The sequence below is a fragment of the Mustela nivalis genome, assembly GCF_964662115.1.
Source record: "Mustela nivalis genome assembly, chromosome: 4".
In the NCBI taxonomy this organism is placed as follows: domain Eukaryota; kingdom Metazoa; phylum Chordata; class Mammalia; order Carnivora; family Mustelidae; genus Mustela; species Mustela nivalis.
Window position 1 is genome coordinate 5,743,994 of NC_139023.1, and position 18,518 is coordinate 5,762,511.

General features: G+C 46.2%; 1 protein-coding gene and 1 long non-coding RNA gene across 3 annotated transcripts; one reads left to right on the forward strand and one right to left on the reverse strand.

The window, feature by feature from the left end:
* Nucleotides 1–2,491: 2,491 nt before the first annotated feature.
* On the reverse strand, nt 2,492–13,037 carry CCNG2 (cyclin G2). 2 transcript variants are annotated; one of them, XM_082728029.1, is made up of 8 exons: nt 11,565–13,037; nt 10,291–10,428; nt 9,499–9,636; nt 7,813–8,063; nt 7,550–7,628; nt 7,364–7,462; nt 5,047–5,252; nt 2,492–3,920 (listed from the first exon to the last, which is right to left on the reverse strand). In XM_082728029.1, exons 2-8 carry the CDS (start codon nt 10,426–10,428, stop codon nt 3,800–3,802), a joined length of 1,032 nt encoding a protein of 343 aa, XP_082584155.1. In that variant the 5' UTR covers nt 11,565–13,037; the 3' UTR covers nt 2,492–3,799. The 2 variants fall into 2 exon arrangements, with proteins under 2 accessions (XP_082584155.1, XP_082584154.1); XM_082728028.1 differs by having other exon boundaries at nt 11,331–11,603.
* LOC309863321 lies at nt 12,147–13,891 on the forward strand. Its single transcript, XR_014310995.1, has 2 exons — nt 12,147–12,285; nt 13,683–13,891. It is a non-coding gene; the product is annotated as an uncharacterized lncRNA (long non-coding RNA).
* The last annotated feature ends 4,627 nt before the right edge of the window (nt 13,892–18,518 follow it).

Sequence of the window (18,518 nt, forward strand, 5' to 3'; positions counted from 1 at the left end):
CAAGTCTGTCTAGATTAACTATTGCTGTATAAGAAACCACCCCAAAAGCTAGTGGCTTGAAACAACTTATTTTTCATGAGTCTGCGGCTTGAGTGGCAGTTCCTTAGCTGTGTGTGTTGTACCTGAAGATACCTCATGGCAAACTAGAACATCTGAGATGATCTTGTCCTCAAGAGCCTCTCTCTACCTGGCCTCTCATCTTTCAGTAACCCAACCTGAGCTTCTTTGCAGCATCTGGCCGGCCTCCAAGGATGAACAGGAGACTGCCAGTCTTCTTAAAGCATGGGGTTGGACATACACGGAACTGCTTCCACTCTAGCAAGTAAAACTAGGGACAAAACTAGGGACAAGTAAAACTAAGGACAATTACATGAAATTCAAGGGGAACAGACTCCACCTCTCTTGCCGGGAAGAGCAGTGTGTGTGCACAGGGCTGGGAAGACCCAATAGCTATTGGGAAACTATCTACTGCACAACCTGACTTGCTGAACACAAGAACAGTAGGTTGTTCACCCATTTCTGGTACAAAAAAATTAGAAAAACTCGGTTCAGAAATGACAAATGCAGACTACATGGTCTTTGTCCCTAGGGAATCTGATAAAAATGGGTTGCCTAAATAAGCCGGCCATTTGCACATGCACAGGGGAAGGCAGGAGGCAAGGGGGAGGAACATCATGTTAGAGTGTGGAAATGAAAGGAAATGAAAGAAAACAAATCCTTGACAAAGAAAATGGTTAAAACTGTCAAGAGAGGGGCGCCTGGGTGGCTCAGTGGGTTAAGCCGCTGCCTTCGGCTCAGGTCATGATCTCAGAGTCCTCGGATCGAGTCCCGCATCGGGCTCTCTGCTCAGCAGGGAGCCTGCTTCCCTCTCTCTCTCTCTGCCTGCCTCTCCATCTACTTGTGATTTCTCTCTGTCAAATAAATAAATAAAATCTTTAAAAAAAAAAAAAAAACTGTCAAGAGAAGTGTTCTGCGACAAATGCATCCAGAGGGGACAGGCGAGGACAGCATGGCTGTTTGTCCAGTCGCACTTCCTGGGGGTCCACTGGGTGGAGCCAGGGACCAGGCAGTGATGCTACCGCATGCGGAATGGCAGAAGCTCCGAAGCGTGGAAATGACTAGGATACTACAATGACCCTGCTGATAAAGAGAACAGGACTGAACCGAGCCAGTGGCAGAAAACAGGAGACAGAGTAGAGCCAGACAGTATAAATGAAACCGTATAAACGGTAAGTGGAAATGTCCAGTAAACAGGTCAGAGGAGGTGGGGAGATCGCCTAAGTTCCCACCTTGAGTGACGATACTATTCCATCAAGATAGACATACAGGAAGAGCAGGTTTGGGAAGAGTCGGAAACTTCCAGGTCAGGTAGCCAGTTGTAAAAAAACAAGTTGGGAGCTCAGTAAAGGCCACTAGACTAAGTATGCTGAAAACCATAAAGGGGAACACATGAAACCATGCGTGTAGATTTACATATTAAGTGCATCTATTAAGAAAAGCAATCAAAGGGGCGCCTGGGTGGCTCAGTGGGCTAAAGCCTCTGCCTTCGGCCCAGGTCATGGTCTCAGGGTCCTGGGATCAAGCCCCACATCAGGCTCTCTGCTCAGCCAGGAGCCTGCATCTACGCCCCCGCCCCGCCTACTTGTGATCTGTCAAATAAAGCAAAATCTTTAAAAAAAAGAAAAGAAAAGCAATCAAAATCCTGGAGAACTTAAGAGGGCTTTAAGATTTGGAAAGCCACAAATGACTTTCACATCTCAACAAAACAAAATCTGAAAGCAGAATATACTGTCTACTATCCACCCTAATGGCTTAATAAGAAGGGAAGGGCCATTCTCAAGCCAAGAGTCTCCACTGGGAGAGTTAGGAAAACATGGCTGTATCACTAAGAAAGAAGAGGTATTAGTATTACATGAAAACCTCATTCAGTATATGACTTTCCAACCAACTAGAGAAAACCAAGTTCTACAAAATCAAACCAGAGGTGGAACATATCCCCCCTCATCTAAATAAACCCCACCATGACTTGTGAAACAAGCCTAAGTCTTGGAAAGAGAGGGTCAAAGAGCCAGAGGCTGGCAGGGTCAGTCACAGCACTCTCGCGTTTACTTGCCTAGCAACCTTCGGATTAGAGCATGGCCTGTCTGCAGAAAGAAATCGTACTGATCTTCCAACCTGAGAATCCTGCTGTACTTGATACCTGCTGCCTTTCACTATAAATTAATAGGCCTTCAGGTCAACACATCACTCCTTTGTTTCGTGTGAGTCCACCCCAGGGAGAGGTCAATTCTCAAGGGACAGATCTGCTTTCAGGATCTCCAAGGCTAAGGGCCAAACTGTGATGAAGAAACACTACCTAGAGGTCTTCTGGTAACCAGAGAGAGAGCTTATCTTGGAGGCACTCCAGCCTCACTCCAAGCCTTCCCATGCAAACACAGCAAGCACTTTTTCTTTTGAACCAAGATATTAAGATACAACTGCAAGCAAAGAGTAGAATTCATGAACATTTTTATTTTAAGTTGTAATCTATCATTACTTCAAAAAGATCCACTTCAGAAAACATCCAATGAATGATGACTTACCATTAAAAAAGTCATCAATGTATGATTTATAATACAGAATACACAATAAATTATATTTACATGCAATCAGACTAGACTACCACACACACAGGGTAAAAAAATACAGTATTTTTATGTACATTTTTTAAGATTTACATTTTTATACAATTTATAGTTAAAAAAATTCTCTGTACAAAATCTCATGTGTACAGAGTTTGTAAATCCCTATTCTTATGGCTGTACCACCACACAGATATGCTTAAAACTAGAATACTACAAACACTTAATTTTTTTTTTTTTAAACCTTCATATTCAGTCTTGGCACCCATACACTCATACCGTTATTTTTGAAATGTGAATTACAAAGGAAGTAACATAATCATGCAGACTTTTTGAATAGAAGAAAAAGAAATAAAATATGTTACTAGATCAACATTTATCAATTCCACAGTTACCTAGTTCTCTTCAACTTCCTGCACTGCTTTCACACAGGTGCATGCATAACTAACAGATTATGGATTGTTTTAATAATATTAAAATAATACTACAGTCTGACAATACTTAGGCATTAAAAATGCAACTATCTAACAACCATAGCCTGTCAAGTATTTCTGCTTCAGCAGAAACTTCAATTAACACATTACATACTAAAGTTCACAGAAATGTATTATAATTCCTAAGTTTATAGAGTCTGCATCAGAGAGTAAGTGATCATTTAAAGAGGAACAAAACAACAAAATGTGTACGACACTGGAGAGTATATTCTCTGGAGACCGGAGAGTAGGGGAGATCTATGATAAACCATTCACGGGTCACCCCCAGTCCCTGCGAAGGAAGTACTTGTACACTCCCAATCGGTTTAAATAGACAGGTGAAGGCTGTATAAAAAGTTTTAAGATAAGCTACACTATTCATCTTTAAAAATCTTCTTGAAAAGTAACAAACTGAAGGTATCAGCACCTTCCCTCCTCCCCCCAAACAGCTAAAGATCGATGAGAAAAATAAAGTGCCAATGTGTAAAACATTGTTAATCGTTTAAGAGGCACTAACCCATTTGATGGCTTAGGATTAAATATGAAAATAGGCCAGATCTGATCTGAATAATAAATAGAAGGTAGGTATCCCAGTCTAAGTGATTCCTGTCTAGAAGGGGGGACGGACCAGAAGACTACCTACTCCCCCATTTATTGCTTTGAAATCTGTACACACACTGAATGCTGACACAGACAACTGGGTTTCTAAGATGGAAAGCACAGTGCCTGTGCCACTTTGAAGCTGAAAAAGAAAGTGCAGTCTTGGTCACTGGAAGGAGAGCTGCTCAGACTCTCTTCACAGCTCGTATCTTCACCGGAGTCCTCACTGAAGGGGGGAGAGAAAGACAAAGAAGATTCCATTTAGAAAATACTTAAAGATTTTAGAAGCCAAATAAACTACTGAACAAGTACCTCCAGTTTCAGGATTTTTATATTCAAAATTTAAGCCTTACGGAGACAAAATTTAATGTATAGGGACTTCCTAAAATCAACTGCCATCTATTATAATCTCCTTAGAAAACACGTATTTTAAGAGGCTGAGACAAATTATTATCGGCCAAACTATTATTCTTGTACCAATTAATAAGCATCAGCAACTATACAATTCTAAGCAGTTCAAATCCAGTAAGTGGACACAAAGGACAGCGTGTCTCCCACCACACAGTTTTGGGTCCTTCTCGCATTAGTAACCGTATCCCTGCCACGCTCAAACCAAGAAACCAGCAGCTATAAAAATGAAAACTTCTTGTTCTTTATCACTAGAGCATAAAATAACCAAATAAAATTATTCATTTTATGACCAAAAATTAACTGAATGAGAACAGTGGCATCTGACCCAACGGTCGCAGTATCCCGGGAAGTCTGCGGCGGCAGTGGGGGTTCCCTTCACCTTCCGGTCCTCGACCTCACGGCACCACGTGAGGAATCCTACCCCCCCTGAGAAGCCCAGAGAGCCACTTCAGGTTTTGTTTGTTTTTAAACTGAACTCTATTTCAAAGAGCAAGGGAGATGTGAGGCAACCAGTTTTCCAAAAGGGAAGGAATGAAGTCAGTCAGACAGAGGAGAGACCAGCACCGTACGATCTCACTGACGTGTGGAATCTAAAAATGAGAACCACAAAAGCCACAGCGCACAGCCCGGTGGGTGCCAGAGGCAGGAGAGGAGAGCAGGGGAAGTGGTCAGGGGAGGCACACTTCCCAGTACAAATCCTGGGGGCGCAGTAGCAGAGCCTCCTGCTGTTGTTGTTGTTAATAAAGAAAAAGAGGGGGGATGGGGGGATACTTCTCGATCACCACCTACCTCTACCTCTAGCTCTTTTCTCACCCAAAGAAATGATGCTGCTGGAGTGGGGGCTTTCTCTAAAACCCTGTAAGACTCCCAGGTTCCATTCTGAGTATAAAATCAGCACTATTTACTACGGGGAAGTCTAACTAGTCAAGGAACCTGCTTACCTTTCACTTTCATCAAAACACCCCCCTTCTGGTATCGTTGGCAGCTCAGGAACACTGTAGTAGCTGTTGTGGAGGTTCTGGGCTGTGCGCCTCGAAACGATCCAAACCAATTTCTTTAGGTCTGGTTTGCAACATTCAGGGGAAGAATATTCGGCGAGGCATTTAGAAACTAACTCCCTCCAATAAATGAACTCGGTGTCATTAACCTGGAAAAAAATAATTTAATGAAGAGGTTTGCTACCTTAGACTCACCCTGTAATGCCTACAATACGCTGATGCTCGGCGCCCACCAGCAGGTGCTCCTTTCTGATGCGAATGTAACCTGGGCGTCAAGACTTTTTTAAAGCTCCCCAAGTGATTCTAATACACAGTCAAAATCTGGTAACCAATGGTTTAAGGGAGGAGCACTATAGGTATAAATAATTTACATAGACCCTAATAAAAATCTTTGCCTATTTTAAGGAAATACATTGACCCAAGAACATTAGGTTGTTTAATCAACCTATTATTAAATATGTTCTTTAACAGTCTCAGTGAAAGGAATTTCACATAACATAGCACTGTGTGGACTGCCAAAAATACGCATTTACATTAGGACACCAGATATATGCTAATGGAAAAGTTAGCAACATGACAGAAAAGGCATTTCCCCCAAAGAGCACAGTTCCTCCCCCACTGAGGACTGCCCCAACTTATTTCAATGAATACATTTTCACTCAAGGTATCCCCAGACAGGGGCCTCTGGGCGGCTCAGTTGGTTAAGCATCTGTTTTCAGCTCAGGTGGCGATCCCAGGGTCCTGAGATCAAGCCCTGCGACGGGCTTCCTGCTCGGTGGGGAGCCTGCTTCTCCCTCTGCCTCTGCCTGCAGATCCCCTTGCTTGTGCACTCTATGTCAAAGAAGCAAAATCTTCCAAAAAAAGGTATCTTCAAATATTACTAAAGGTCTAAATTATGAGTAAGTTCAAAATTTAAATGAAAACTAAGAAGTTATTTGCTTAAAAAAAAAAAAATGCTTCACGAATACTTTCATCGCCAACAGAAAATGTTCTATCATCTTGGTCTCCAGCACCTAATCCAGCTACATCTTGACCCCCCTGCAGGCTGGCTGGCTCGCTTCTGGTTCTACAGACACCTCCTGCTGCCGCACCTAACAGCCTCCTTCGATTCTTTCTACGCTGGTCACTCACTGAAATTCCACACTCTTGAGCAGCAATACTTCTCGAAAACCTTCTTCCAACCTGACAGTGCACTTGTCTCATGGACCCTCCTCCCCTTGCCTCCTAAGGGGGAAATCACCAACAGTGAAAACCCAGAGTTTCAAATGACCCCTAAGCAAAGAACTTCCACAAGTTTCTTACGGTTTCTACTATTATTTCTTCATGAGAAATTTCAAATGTCAATCTCCAACTATAATTTATCCTGAGTTTTATTCTAGGCTGCCAAGTATCTGCTGAATACCTACCTATCTGAAAGACCTGCAAGTACCTAAAATCATGCTGCTTTGATCACAAATTCATTTCTCCCAAACTTCCCTCAATGGGATCAATATTCTTCCCATCATTAGGTTCAAATCTTGGGTCATTTGTGACTCCCTCACTCATTTCCATGCTTGGCTTCCAAAACTATCTGAGCAGGATGTCCTTATTCCTGCTGCTGACTAGCCCCTAGACATTCTCACTGTAAGCCCACATTTAAATGTTTCCCAAACCCTACTAGTCCTGCAGCTTCCTGACCGAGAGCCTTTGCTACCCAAACTATCATTGTTGAAGATTCTATTGGTCCAACTGGACTCGCAGTCCCAGTGCTTGAGGCTGTCCTAACAAAAGCCAAAGCACTCCCTATGGGCGCTAACACCCCTGACTGCAAAACTTCTCGGGTGGGCCAAACTAAGAGGTTTAAAAGGAAAAACATGGCTAAGTTATTTTGGTAGTGCCACTAGTGCGCTGACGATTCAGCCCTCCAGATGTAACGGCTGCCATTAGCGTACTTACTAAGTCTGCTAACTACTACGTATTTTAGAACAATGTGCATGGAGCAATGTGAACCGCTATGTCACCCACTGGCGAGAATGCCAGAGAAGGACAACTTCTGAACACAGAAAGAAGCGACGCTGAGTACTCAGGATCCCCCGCAGCTTCATACTGTCTGCGACGAAGCTACATTTTGACAACCTCAACACTTGAGAGACAAGAAAAAGTACAAAAGTTCAAAGCCCCACAAAAGTATTACTTAATGTTTAAATCATCAGAAGGGAAAAGAAAACGAAACATCAGGAGAGAAATCTGCTTTCGGGAACAAGAACTGAAGATAACTTACCTTAGAATGTTTTTTAACAAGGAGAAGAATTTCCAGTAATTCAATGGACTTCAACGTTTCTACTTCCAAATTGAGAAGGCACAAAGCTAACACAGATGGCTAAAAAAAGATAAAAGAAAAAGAAGTTTTTTTTTTTTAAATCAGAATAGAAACAGCAAGACATATGCAAGGAAGAAATCAACGTACTTTTGCTTTTGAAAAGGTGAGTCGGCAGTGGCAAGCTTTCAGCTGAGCTTCCAGTTTATCCAGACTCAGGATTTCTTTCCTATACAATGAAAAGATAAGACAAAATATTTACTTATTAGACCTCCAAAGATGTAAATGACTTTAAGAATTTGCTGTTGAAAGTCCAAGCTGAAAATCTGGAAGAGCAAAACTATAAATTTCACTGGCACTGTAACTGTTAGCCACAGCGACGCTAAGTACAAAATTTTTGTCATCCCACTGACCTTTCGGATGTATGACACAGGACAATAGTATGGTACAAGTGCAAAAAGTTTAAGGCAGTAGTTGCTTCCAATTCATAGTGCAATTTTTCTGAAATTATTTTTTCCATCCGTTTGATGTCAGAAGCAGTACATTTACACTGACTAATCCGGATTACATCGTGAGTGGATGGAACATTGCATTCTTCTTCAATTATCCTAGCAGCCAGCAAAAAACAACAGACTCCAATGCAAGACAAATGCTTGGGCTTCACCTGAAAAACAAAAAAGAAGGCTGCTTCTAACAACCATCACTCTGATTTAGCAAACCAGGCCCCAAGATATTATAATGATGTCCCTAACTCAGACAGAACACGATCTAGCTGCTTCAAGTACTTACTCTTACTCACAATTATACTGAATCATCTTTACATTTTAAACTGAGTTAACTTCCCATTTTAAAAAGGCATTTTAAGCATTTAAATTAAGTAATTTAAATGCAAATTCAAAAGGTAGCTTTTTTTTTTTTTTTTTAAAGATTTCTTACATGAGAGCCTTGGGTGGCTCAGTTGGTTAATCGTCCTCTGTCTTCAGCTAAGGTCATGATCCGAGGGTCCTGGGATGGGAGCCCTGCAGAGGGGTCCCAGTTCAGCAAGGGCTCTGTTTCTCCCTCTGCTCTTCTCCCTGCTCGTGATCTCTCTCTCAGATAAGTAAATAAAATCTTTAAAAAAAATTTTTTTAAAAAGATTTATTTACTTGAGAGAGATACATAGAGCCAGCACAAGCAGGGGGAGAGCAGAGGCAGAAGCAGACTCCCTGCGGAGCAAGGAGCCCCATCCCAGGACCCTGAGGTCAGTACCTGAGCCAAAGGCAAACACTTAACCGACTGAGCCACCCAGCACCCCAGAAGGTAGGCTTCTAACACTGAATCATACTTTGTATTTCAAACATGAAATTCCTAAGAGTAGCCTCACCCAAAATAAATTAAGCCTTTCAACACCAAGACAATATAAACTTCTTTGGATATAAACAATACATGTGACTTATCTTTTTATATTCTCTATTTAGGTATCAACCCACATTTCAGTGCAAATCTGCCCAAGAGAAATATTGCATCACTTGTGCAGAGCGGAGCATATGTAAAGCTGCCGTGGACAGATGGCTGCCCTTTTCTTTTCTGTGTCCTGAAAACTGACCCAGCAGCTGACAGCAATCCTATTGGCCCAAGAATCACCACATTTTTCTAACAGTTGCCGGTTAATAAGACCATGGCTCCCTGCTTTGAAAAGACTTCTCGCAGGGAAGGCAGTAGGTCATCTTTAACATACCCTTATACTTCTACTTGTCATGTTCCAGTATTAGAAACAACGAAGCTCCAAGAGAAACATGATGGGAGATAAAAATACAAAAACCACATTCTAAGGACTGCATAGGTACATTAAGTAATACCTAAAAACAGCGGTCTCCGTTCTGTCACATCATCAAAGAGAAGGTGTATCAATCTTAACAGCGAAACATAAACTACAACACAGTTAATTTTGCAGTCCCTCACTCCGGCACTGAACGTCGGAATTCCAATTAAAAATGTTTCTATGTAGTGACATAATTACATTCACTTGTCAAACGTTTATGGAACACTCATACGCTAGGCACTGTGCTGAGCACTAGGTTTAGCAAGATAAAGATGCGTATACAAAAGGGATTCGATACCTTCATAAGAGCCAAGAATCTATCTAAAATATTGACAGCCAGGACAAAAGTTTCAGTGCAAGATCCAAAAAAGTTGGTTAAACTCCTTAAATCTTCTACTTTGGCATTTCTCAATCTTGGACACAAAGTGTTATCATCCTGCAATTAAAACCAAGAACCAAAATTAACGACTTTCCTAGAACTAGATGGATAAATACACACAATTAGAATCAAATAAAGTCATTTTTTTTTTTTTCTTAACCTTCAAGACTACGGGAAGAAAGAGCGGTATCATATAACTAATGATACTTTTTCAAATACAAGACACACATCTCTATCAAGGCTTTGGAAAAATACACAGCATAAAATATACATATATATGCACAGCATAAATGCCTCAGCAATCCAACATAAAGTGAACTGTTGTCACACTTCCAGAGAATTATAGCGGAAATAATTCCCCTATAATAGAGATCGTTTGTTTTATTTAAATAAAAAGTCTCAGAGCCCACTGTGGAGTATCTCAGGGGCAGAGGGGATTCCCACAAACAAAGCACTCGGCTCCCGGGGAGTCCCCCACCCAGAAGCGGCAGGCTGCGGGCGGCTCGTCCGGGGAACACTTCTCTGGAGCTCAGGGCACTCTCGTTCTTGCATAACCCTGTAAGATGCAGCTTCGTATTCCAGAAGACAGATTTTGGTCTTAAGAAACTCTGCAGCCTTTAACCTTAAATCAACTGGGGGCGCGGGCAGGGGGAGCCGTCCTTCTCCGAGCCCGGTCAGCTGCCTGAGAAAGGAGCCCTTCCGGGCGCTTACCTCCGGGGTAGCCTCGATCAAGCTCAGCCCTTTCTCCTGAGGTTGGAATCTCTGCTCCTGCTCCAGATAGAGGCTCAGCAACCCGAAGAGCTGCACCCCTTCTCGACCCGCCGAGTACTCCGCCCCCAGGTCCTTCATCTGCAGCCAAGACACGGCGCGGTTAGGGGGGACCCGGGGCGGGGGGTGTTGGGGGCAGGACGGGGCCAGCGCCGGTAGCTCGGGCGGGGGGCGCCCGGCACACCCCGGGGAGCAGCGGGCGAGGGGATCCGTCACGTCCTCCCGAGCCCCAGCGCAGGCTGCCCCCGCCTCCGGGGAGGTGTGGCAGGGGGAGGGGCCGCGGCCCGGCCGCCGGCCAGCGCCGGGTCAGACCGGCCAGCCCCGGCCTCCCGGCCGCCCCGCAAACAGGAAGCCGGCCCCGGGCCGCGGCGTCCGGGCGGTCGCCCCACCGGAGGCCGCGGCGGGAGGGGCTTCTCCCCGCAGAGAGCCCCCGGGGCCGCCGGGGCCGGGGTGGGCGCTTGGCACAAGGGGGGCGGGGGGGCGGGGAGAGAAAGTCTCGCGACCGAACAAAGAAGCGGAGGGAGGAGACTGCCGAGCCCCGCCTCGCCCGGGGAGCCTCGCCCGGGGAGCCCCTCTCGCCGGCGTCCAACCCCGAGCCGTCCGCGGCCGCCGCGGCGGAGCCTACCCCGGACCCACCCGAGGGGCGAGAGCGCGGCCCGAGAGCGGGAGGGCGGCGGGGCCCGGCAGCCGGTCCGCCCGTGCCCGGACGACACCGTCGGTCCGCGGGCGCCCGGGCGCCTCCGCCGCGCCGAGCCCCGGGGCTGTCAATCCGGAAGCGCCGCCCCAGCGACCCCGATAAAATGGGGGGGGGGGCGCGACCAAGACCTGCCTTCGGCCTCCCCGACCGCGCCCCGCCCGCCAGCACCGCCCGCGGAGGCAGGGCTGGGGTCGCCCCGGGCTGACGAGGGGGGACGCCGACAGCACCCCCGGCCCAGTCCGCACCGCGAACAAAGAAACCCCGCGGTCCCCGCGAGCCCACTCACCGCGCCGGAGCCGCGCCTCCACCCGCCCGCGGCGTCGCGGTCCGGCGACCACCGGCGACCGCGGGCCGCGGCGGGGGCGTCCGAACCGGTCTCCGGAGGCCGGGGACCCGCCGCCTCAGCGCTGCCCCCGGACCCGCATCGGACCCTTCCCCCAGCCCCTGCCGCCGCCGCCTCACAGCCCGCGCTTCATCCCGCTCCGCGGCGCCCACCCTCCCGCTGGGGCGCAGCGCCGACCCCGCGAGCCAGTCCCCGGCGGGCACCGCTGCCTCCACCGCCGAGGCCGGAGCGGATCCCGTGTTTTTGTTTTGAGTTTTCGACGCCCCCAAGGGGGCGGGGCACGTGACTCCCCGCGGAGGGATCCGCGGTGCCGCTGAAGCCTTTGAAAAAGAGTCCCGCCTGGGCCCGGGTCCGCGGCCGGGTTTGCGCCCTCCTTTACCCCCCCGGGCCTGGCCGAGCCGCCTCTCCCTCTCGATCCCGGGCGGAGGGTGAAGAGCTGGAAGTCGGCTTTCTGAGACTGATCCGGGGACGGGGAAGGAAAGGGACCGGTAGGCTGGCGAGGCGGAAGGAGACAGTTTCTGGTCGCAGTGCACCTTTTAAAGGTCCCCATTTGTTTTGCTTTTGCTGTTTTGAAAAGTCCGCCCAAAGCAGCCCGCTCTCTGATTGGATACTGGTCGAGCGATTAGAACGCGGAGCAGCTGATGCAATCTCGAATGCGGATTGGCTGGCCGATTCGTCTTCGAGCCCTCTGATTGGCTTTCGTCTTATCCGGGGCTTCTATCTTCCAAGGGGCCTTAGCAACGCTGGGCTCCGGATTGCGCATGCGTGCAGCTCCGCAGGCAGAGGGACCTGACCCTGGGGTCCAGGCCTTGGCGGCCGCCGCCGCGGGTCCCTGCGGTGTCCCCTTCCTGCCCCCAGAGAGCTGTGGGAGCGGCACAGCCTTTATTCCGTGCTGCGGGTGCGTCTTGCTCTAACCTGTCACGTTCTCCCACGGCCGTGGGGCGCCTGCAGGAGTGTTCGGGTCCCCCGCGTGCGCTTCTCGGCGCCTCACCCCGGGACGGAGGATGGGGGCGGAGGATGGGGGCGGCGGCCGGAGCGAGTCGGCGGCGGGTGGGGCGCAGGAGGCTCGTCGGCGCGGAGCTCCTCGACGGATGGACCTCGGCGTGTCTCCGTCCGGAGAACAGACGCGCACGGGGGCTTGGCCCGCGCGGACAGGGCGCGCGGACGCGGCTCATCCCGGCCCCGACCCCGGCCCCGACCCCGGCCCCGGCCCCGGCCTCCGGAGGGGGCGGTGGCGCTGCTGTTCCTGCGGGAACCCGCGGGGCTTCCGGGGCCTCGGCCGCCCCTAATGACCCCTTGCCGTGCATCCTAATGAACGCCACGGTGGAGAGGCCGCAGCTCTAATGAGGAGGAGCCGGAAGCAGAACCAGGGGTGCCTTAGGCCAGAGACCGCTTCCCACCGAGTGTCCCGGGGGACCCCAGACTCCGGCCGCCGGCTTCGCGCTCCTCGGTCCCGCGGCCGGCCAGGCGCACGGACCCAGCTCTGTCGTGGGGCCGAGGGGCCGCTGGCTGCTCCCGCGTCTTCTGTGAATCGTCCTGTTCCGTGTAAAACGCACGAAGGCGCCCAACAGCTTTACCCGCGCTTCTGTCTTCCTCCCGGAGCGGGAGCCGTCTCGGCGCGGCCGCCTCGACCGGGGAGCCGGGACTGCCGCGGGGGTCTGCAGCGAGGCGGGGGAGGGGCGTGGAGAGCAGATCCTGCCTGCGGAGACCCGGCCTTGTTGGGGTTTTGGAAAAGAATGAAAATTCCATTAACAGGTTCCTTTTCAGTGGTTTGCAGGTGGCCTAATTTTGTGCGATACTTGTGTGATTTTTTAAACATCGTTAAAGCTATTGTTTTTATTTGACATGAACTTTTTTGCTGGAAATCTATGCTGAAAAACATAAATGAGGGTATGCAACTAACATGGAAAATAAAACTAAGATTAGAATTGCACAGACGGCAGCTCACTGCAGTGTATAAAGAGGCTCCAGAGAGAGACAGAAAGCAGCTGGACAGAAAACATGCACCATGAGAGTAAGGACAGTATGTGGCCAAAACACAACGGAGCTTGGGGACTTTTTTCAAGTAGGAGGGCCAAGGTAGAAAAGGAACAGAAGATATAAAATAAGGGATGTGAAAGAGGAAATGTAAAATTGTGCGGTAGATTTTTTAAATAGAAATGGCATAAGGCCAAAAGGAAGAGATCAAGAAACTGTCCTTGACTGAAATCACTGACTGTTAGAAAGTTATACAAAACGTATACTATGTGATATTTTGTAATTGGTATTTTTTTTTTTTTTTGTATCTTTTATCAGGAAGCCTGTTCAAAGATGAGCAGTTCTCTAAGAATAAAACAAGAAAGCTTGCTAGGTGGTGTTCAGTTTCCTGGTCTCGGCAGACTCTGTTCAGTACAGGAGAAAAGAAGGATCCAGTGGTCCCAAACAGAGCCCCTTGTCCACTCAGTCCACTTACCTCTCTAAGATAAAGGAGATGGCGATCATTAAAAAATACTGGTCAACTATAACTACTTGAACATCATCCTTTGTTTCAAAACACCTCCTTTCAACAATGATGATATTCTGGGACAGAAAACGATGCGAGTTTTCTCCTTTTGTTCTGTTGATTTTTTTGGTTGGTTGGTATTACAGCCTTTATTTTTTCATTTTTCACTTTTTTTTAAATGACAGACTTTCTCCAGGCTCTATTTTTGTGTCATCACTTTGGTTTACTTTGCTACAGCTGTGGGTCTTATTTATTTAAAGGACATTCTCCCCTAGGCACCTGTCAGCTGCCTTTCGGGCCTTCCTAAGCTTTCGTGGGGGTCACTTTCCTGCATCAAACACCCATACAAAATAGGGAATCAGGCACCTGGCAGTCCCCAGGAAAGACTTTCATTATAAGATACTTGGTCTCCTACAGCACAGTGGGATTGGGTGACACCCTGTCCCCAGTAACCTCGTGAAGGACAGACAGGGAACTTGTTGTCCTCAGTGACATCTGAGACTGTGAACCTAGAAGGTGGGCACAGAGCAGGAAATCAGCAGTAGCACAGCCACAGAAACAGCGCCATCATTCAGTGAATTCTTGACTTCTGAGGAGTGTCCTTCAAACCACTCAACATTTGAGCGTCTACCTTGGAAGGAAAATAGAGTGTGGGCAAGCAGCTCTGAACCTCCTTCCCTTCCGTACTTGGACTTCCCGAACTGAGTAAGGCGCCAAAATTCTCTTACAATGGTGAGATAGAATCTTTCTCCTCACAAGGGAAAGTATTAAACAATAAATCTTAACTTTTCATCTAACATTTAATGAATATATATCCGATGCCTGGCATGGTTCTAGGCCTTAGGGATACAAAAATACGTTAAAAAAAAAAAAAAAAAAAAACCAGTCCCAGAATATGCCCTGGTACATCAGAAGTGTAGGCAAAAGCTCTAAGCAAGAAATCAGAACACCTGACTTTGAGACCCAGCTTTCTCACTTAATAGAAACAGCCCCTTAAATACCTTGAATGATGTGAGTTGTCCTGAACCTCAACTTTCCAATCCAAAAAACAGATAAGGAGGAATAGTCACCAGGGGTAGTTGTTTCTTCATATGTAAATATCAAATAAAAACTTTTGTTTTTGTTGTTTAGATTTTATTTATTTATTTATTTGAGAGAAAAAGAGCTTGCAAGCAAGCATGAGTGGGGGGCGGGGGGCAGGCAGAGAGAGAAGCAGACTCCCTAGCAAGTGCAGAGCCAGACATGGAGCTCGACGTGAGGTTCGACATGGGGCTTAATGTGGGGTTCGATCCCAAGATCATGACCTGAGCCAAAGGCCGGCGCTTAACCTACCTAGCCACCCAGGCATCCCTAAATAAAAACATTTGTAAAAGTCCTTTTACTGTATACACCTTCCCTGTTAGGACTTGCACAATGTTGTGACTTCTTGAGGAAAAGGAAGCGACCATTGCTAACTTTACCAAAGGAATTCGGTAGAAAGCAGGCCCAAAAGGAAGGATCAAGACTGGTAAAGCTGACATAAGGCCGCATTCCCTTTCCCCTCCATTCACTCTTTCTGGCTCCAGTCTTGGCTATTTTCTCATTGAGGTGTTTTGCAGCCCCAAACTTCCTGTTTACATCACCCTTGCCAGCAGAGCCCGACAAAGAGGACAGGAATGCTTGCTGGAGGGAGAGTAACAGGGCAAGCTCAGACGAAGCTGCAGTGCCATCTTGAAGTGATTCAGCTTTTTCAACCAAGTACTCACATTTTTAATCTGAACTTGAAAGAATGAGATAATTTCTAGGCAGACAATTCATCCCTTTCTTCAAGCCATCAGAATAAATGAGGGAACACCTCATGGGTTCTTTTGTTGTTGTCAATGATGGAAGCATGTTGTATCTTTCCAAGGGAATGTTTATCAATGCAACGGTTAGTGACATTCATAACACAGTTAATTCTGAGATAGTAATGTGCTCGGTCTTGAAACTGTGGGACTTAACCACACCGTGGAGACCTTCTGGATGAGCACAGCAGGTTTTCCAGCCAGTCAGGTTAGACCCTCCCAGCTCCACTAGCCCGCACATGAGTTAGCCTTCTGCAAACCATCTCTGAAACCCTCGAACTCAATGTGCATTTGACCTCAGTGTCCCAACTCATTACCTTAGTATCCAGAACCCTTTCTGTTATGCTAAAAGTTAACTGAAATAAATGGAGTAGCTTTGAAAGGGCATCAAGAGACTGCTAAAGGATTATGCCACTGATAATACAGCAATGCTTGAAATAAGAGCTGATTATCTCAAAATGGTGGGTCTGTCGCAAAGCAAATATATTTCAAGTGACAAAGAGATGCCCTTCTAATATTCACGGGCCCTGGCCATGAATTTACATAACACATTATTCTTTTATGATTTGTTCTGAGCACGATAACCACAACCATCACAATGCTGGGAAGTTGATACTGTCAGCAAAGAATCATTTAGGAGACATCTGTTGAATGTATCATCTTAATCCTAAAGGAAGTTTTCATTTTCTGTGAAAGTAATTATCTCTTATTTTGATCTCAAATGAAGAGACAATTGACATTTAAGATGATATGAATAAGTAAAATAAGCTTAAATTTTGGTTTTGTTAATGCTTTAAAGTGTCTTCAAAATAAAGGTTTATTTTTTATTTTTTTTTAATTTCTAAAAAGAAAGATAGCTTTATAGCCAAGATCCTCATGTCTGCCTAATTGCATATATTAGTATGCTATTTAACCACGTTCTGAATAGGAAATTCTGGCTACATGCAAGACCAGAAACGGGTTGAAGCTTTACAGTTGGGAGGAGTTCTCTCTAGCAAAAAGAGTAGAATTAACAAATATGAAATAAGATATGAAAATAAATATTTATCATGAAGCAAATCAAGAAAAAGTATAAATTTTTTAAAAGTTTACATATATTAACTGTTCCCAGTCATTTATGACTTTGAGGTAAATCACCCTAAAACTTAGTGGCTGAAAACAACAATCATCTTATTATCATCACTCACGGTTCTAGGGTCGGCTGAGCTCAGCGAGGCTATCCTTTCTCGGGGACTTTGACGAAGTTACACTGAGATGGTGCTTGGGCTGGAGCCATCCTGTGGCTCAACTCATGTGTCTGAAGAAGGCTGTGACTTTAGCTGAGGCTGGAGGCCAGAACACCTACGTATGTGGTCTCTCTGCGTGGTCTTTCTGTTTCCTCACGGCTTGGTGACAAAGCTTGAAGAAAACCAGGTGAACACAGCATCTCCTTTCATGAACTATCCTTGGCAATCACATCATTTCTATACTCATTTCATATTGCTGCTGTAACAGATTGCCACAAATTTAGTGGCTCAAAATAACACAAATTTATTATCTTATTGTTCTGGGTGCCAAAAATTTGAAATGAGTCTCACTAGACTCAAATCAAGTTGTCGGCAGAGCTATAATCCTTCTAGAGGCTCTGTGGATGATACATTTTCTTGCCTTTTCCCGAGAATGTAGTTCTTGGGACATCCCAAGAATGTAGTTCTTGAGAGAACTACATTCCTTGGCTCGTGGCCCCTTTCTTTATCTTCAAAGCCGGCATTGTAGAATCTTCTAATCTTTCTCAACTCTGACTCTTTTGACTTCCTTTTCCACTTACAAAGATCTTTGTGACCTTTCTCATTCACAGTATGAGCTGTTAAACTTGAGGACATCACTGAAAACTGGTCATATTCAGTAATTAGTTTGTCTGTTTCCTTATTGCAGAAGCATATTTATGTTTTATGTTATCTTAATCAGTGTCAATATTTTATACCAAATCAGCGAGAGATTTTTTCTTTAAAGATTTTATTTATTTATTTGACAGATCACAAGTAGGCAGAGAGGCAAGCAGAGAGAGAAGTGGAAGCAGGCTCCCTGCTCAGCAGAGAGCCCGATGTGGGGCTCGATCCCAGGATCCTGGGATCATGACCTGAGCTGAAGACAGAGGCTTTAACCCACTGAGCCACCCAGGCACCCCAGCAAGAAATTTTTATCAATAGGGCGCCTGGGTGGCTCAGTGGGTTAAGCCGCTGCCTTCGGCTCAGGTCATGATCTCAGAGTCCTGGGATCGAGCCCCACATCGGGCTCTCTGCTCAGCAGGGAGCCTGCTTCCTCCTCTCTCTCTGCCTGCCTCTCTGCCTGCTTGTGATCTCTATCTGTCAAATAAATAAATAAAATCTTTTAAAAAATAAAATAAAATAAAAAATTTTTAAAAAGAGAAATTTTTATCAATAAACTGCTAAGGCGTAGTTATAAAACTTTTTGCCAATGTTTCTGGCTTCAAACTCTTATTACCTGTTCACAAGATTACAATTTCCCATTGAATTTTTTTTTTAATTTAGCCTTTCCTCTAGGATGACATATCATTTTTAAAAAAAAATTATTGGTATCTTAAAACATTTCTTTCAGTTTTACAACTCATTCTGGACATCATAATACATCATGAAAAGACTGGATAAAGTTTTTCTTAAATATTACATCAATCCTAACACATAATATTTGCATGTTTCCAAATTTCAGTTAAAACAGTGTCCCCAGTTCAGATCAGTGTCCCCAGATCAACTTCCCCTTAGCCACATCCCAAAATACTGGTGGACACTCCAGCAATTCCAAATACAAGAGAACATGGAACAGCAG